This window comes from Myotis brandtii, unplaced genomic scaffold (assembly GCF_000412655.1).
Source record: "Myotis brandtii unplaced genomic scaffold, ASM41265v1 scaffold1043, whole genome shotgun sequence".
In the NCBI taxonomy this organism is placed as follows: domain Eukaryota; kingdom Metazoa; phylum Chordata; class Mammalia; order Chiroptera; family Vespertilionidae; genus Myotis; species Myotis brandtii.
The window spans coordinates 1,357,960-1,359,031 of record NW_005353510.1 but is presented as its reverse complement, the minus strand read 5'-3'; the positions used below and the strand labels follow the sequence as shown (position 1 = coordinate 1,359,031).

At 48.1% G+C, this 1,072-nt stretch overlaps 1 protein-coding gene across 1 annotated transcript in view; it reads right to left on the bottom strand.

The window, feature by feature from the left end:
• The window catches only part of LOC102249071 (importin subunit alpha-1), a 1,593-nt gene extending 740 nt beyond the window's left edge, over window positions 1-853 (bottom strand). Inside the window, exon 1 of the mRNA XM_005856745.2 lies at window positions 6-853. Within this exon, the coding sequence (XP_005856807.1) occupies window positions 6-809 (804 nt within the window). The 5' untranslated portion in view covers window positions 810-853. The remainder of the gene's footprint in view (window positions 1-5) is intronic.
• Window positions 854-1,072: the final 219 nt, after the last annotated feature.

Sequence of the window (1,072 nt, the reverse complement as noted above, 5' to 3'; positions counted from 1 at the left end):
TCTGCTAATACTTCTGGATCATCATGATGCAGGAGACGAACTAAAGTAGGAAGAATCTGCTCAACAGCATCTAATGGGGGTACAGGATTCTTGTTGCGACAAAGGTTTGAAAGTGTCCAGGTCAGATTACGTAAGTAACCACATGCTAAAGATGACATATCAGGAACTGCAAGAAGAGCCAACAGTGGGCCAACAGCACCATACTTGATAACCAAGTCTCGGAAAACTGAACCATCACCTGCAATATTTCCTAGAGCCCATACGGCTTGTTCACAGATGTGAGCGTGGGGAGATGCCAACAGAGAAATGAATGCTGGAATAGCGCCTCCATCTACTACAGCCTTGGTCTGTTCCGAAGTGCCGGAAGCAATGTTAGTGAGGGCCCAAGCAGATTCATACTGGATGGTACTACAATCAGTTCTGCCCAAGAAGTGCACAAATTTTGGGATCAAACCGGCCTGGATTATGTTGTCTATGGGAGGCTGTTTTTCCCTAGAAAGCAGTTCCCTTGCAGCCTGAGTAGCTTGGAGCTGGCTTCCCAAATTGTTGCTATTTATGCCTTTGACAATGTCCTCAACAGACCAATTTACAGTGCCCTGGTTATTGCAGTTTTCCTGCAGTGGAGACATAGCATCATCGGGAAAGGAGCTCAGATTTCTTCTTTTCAGCATCTGGTCATCCTTCTTAGCTTTCCTCAGCTCCATATTAACTTCTATTTGGCGCCGCCTCATTTCTGTACTGTCTTTCCCCTTGTTCTTGAATCTGTTAAGGCGGGCAGCTGGCGAATTAGCATTCTCGTTGGTGGACATGGTTATAAGACAAAGGGAGAAGCTCCACACAGGTGCTCAGGCTTTCACAAGAGACCCGTGAGCGGAGGACGGGCTGTGGTTCGGTTGCTCCGAGAACATCTACAGTGGCTCAGCTCTCAGACAGGTGTGTTGGGGTCCAACCCCAGCAGATCCAGGGGTTCCCAAAGGTGTGGATGGAGTCGGCGAAGAATAAAGGACACAGAGACAGCGTTCAGTTGATCAGCAGCCTAGCCAGGATCTCCAGCCAGGTTCTGTGTTTTATT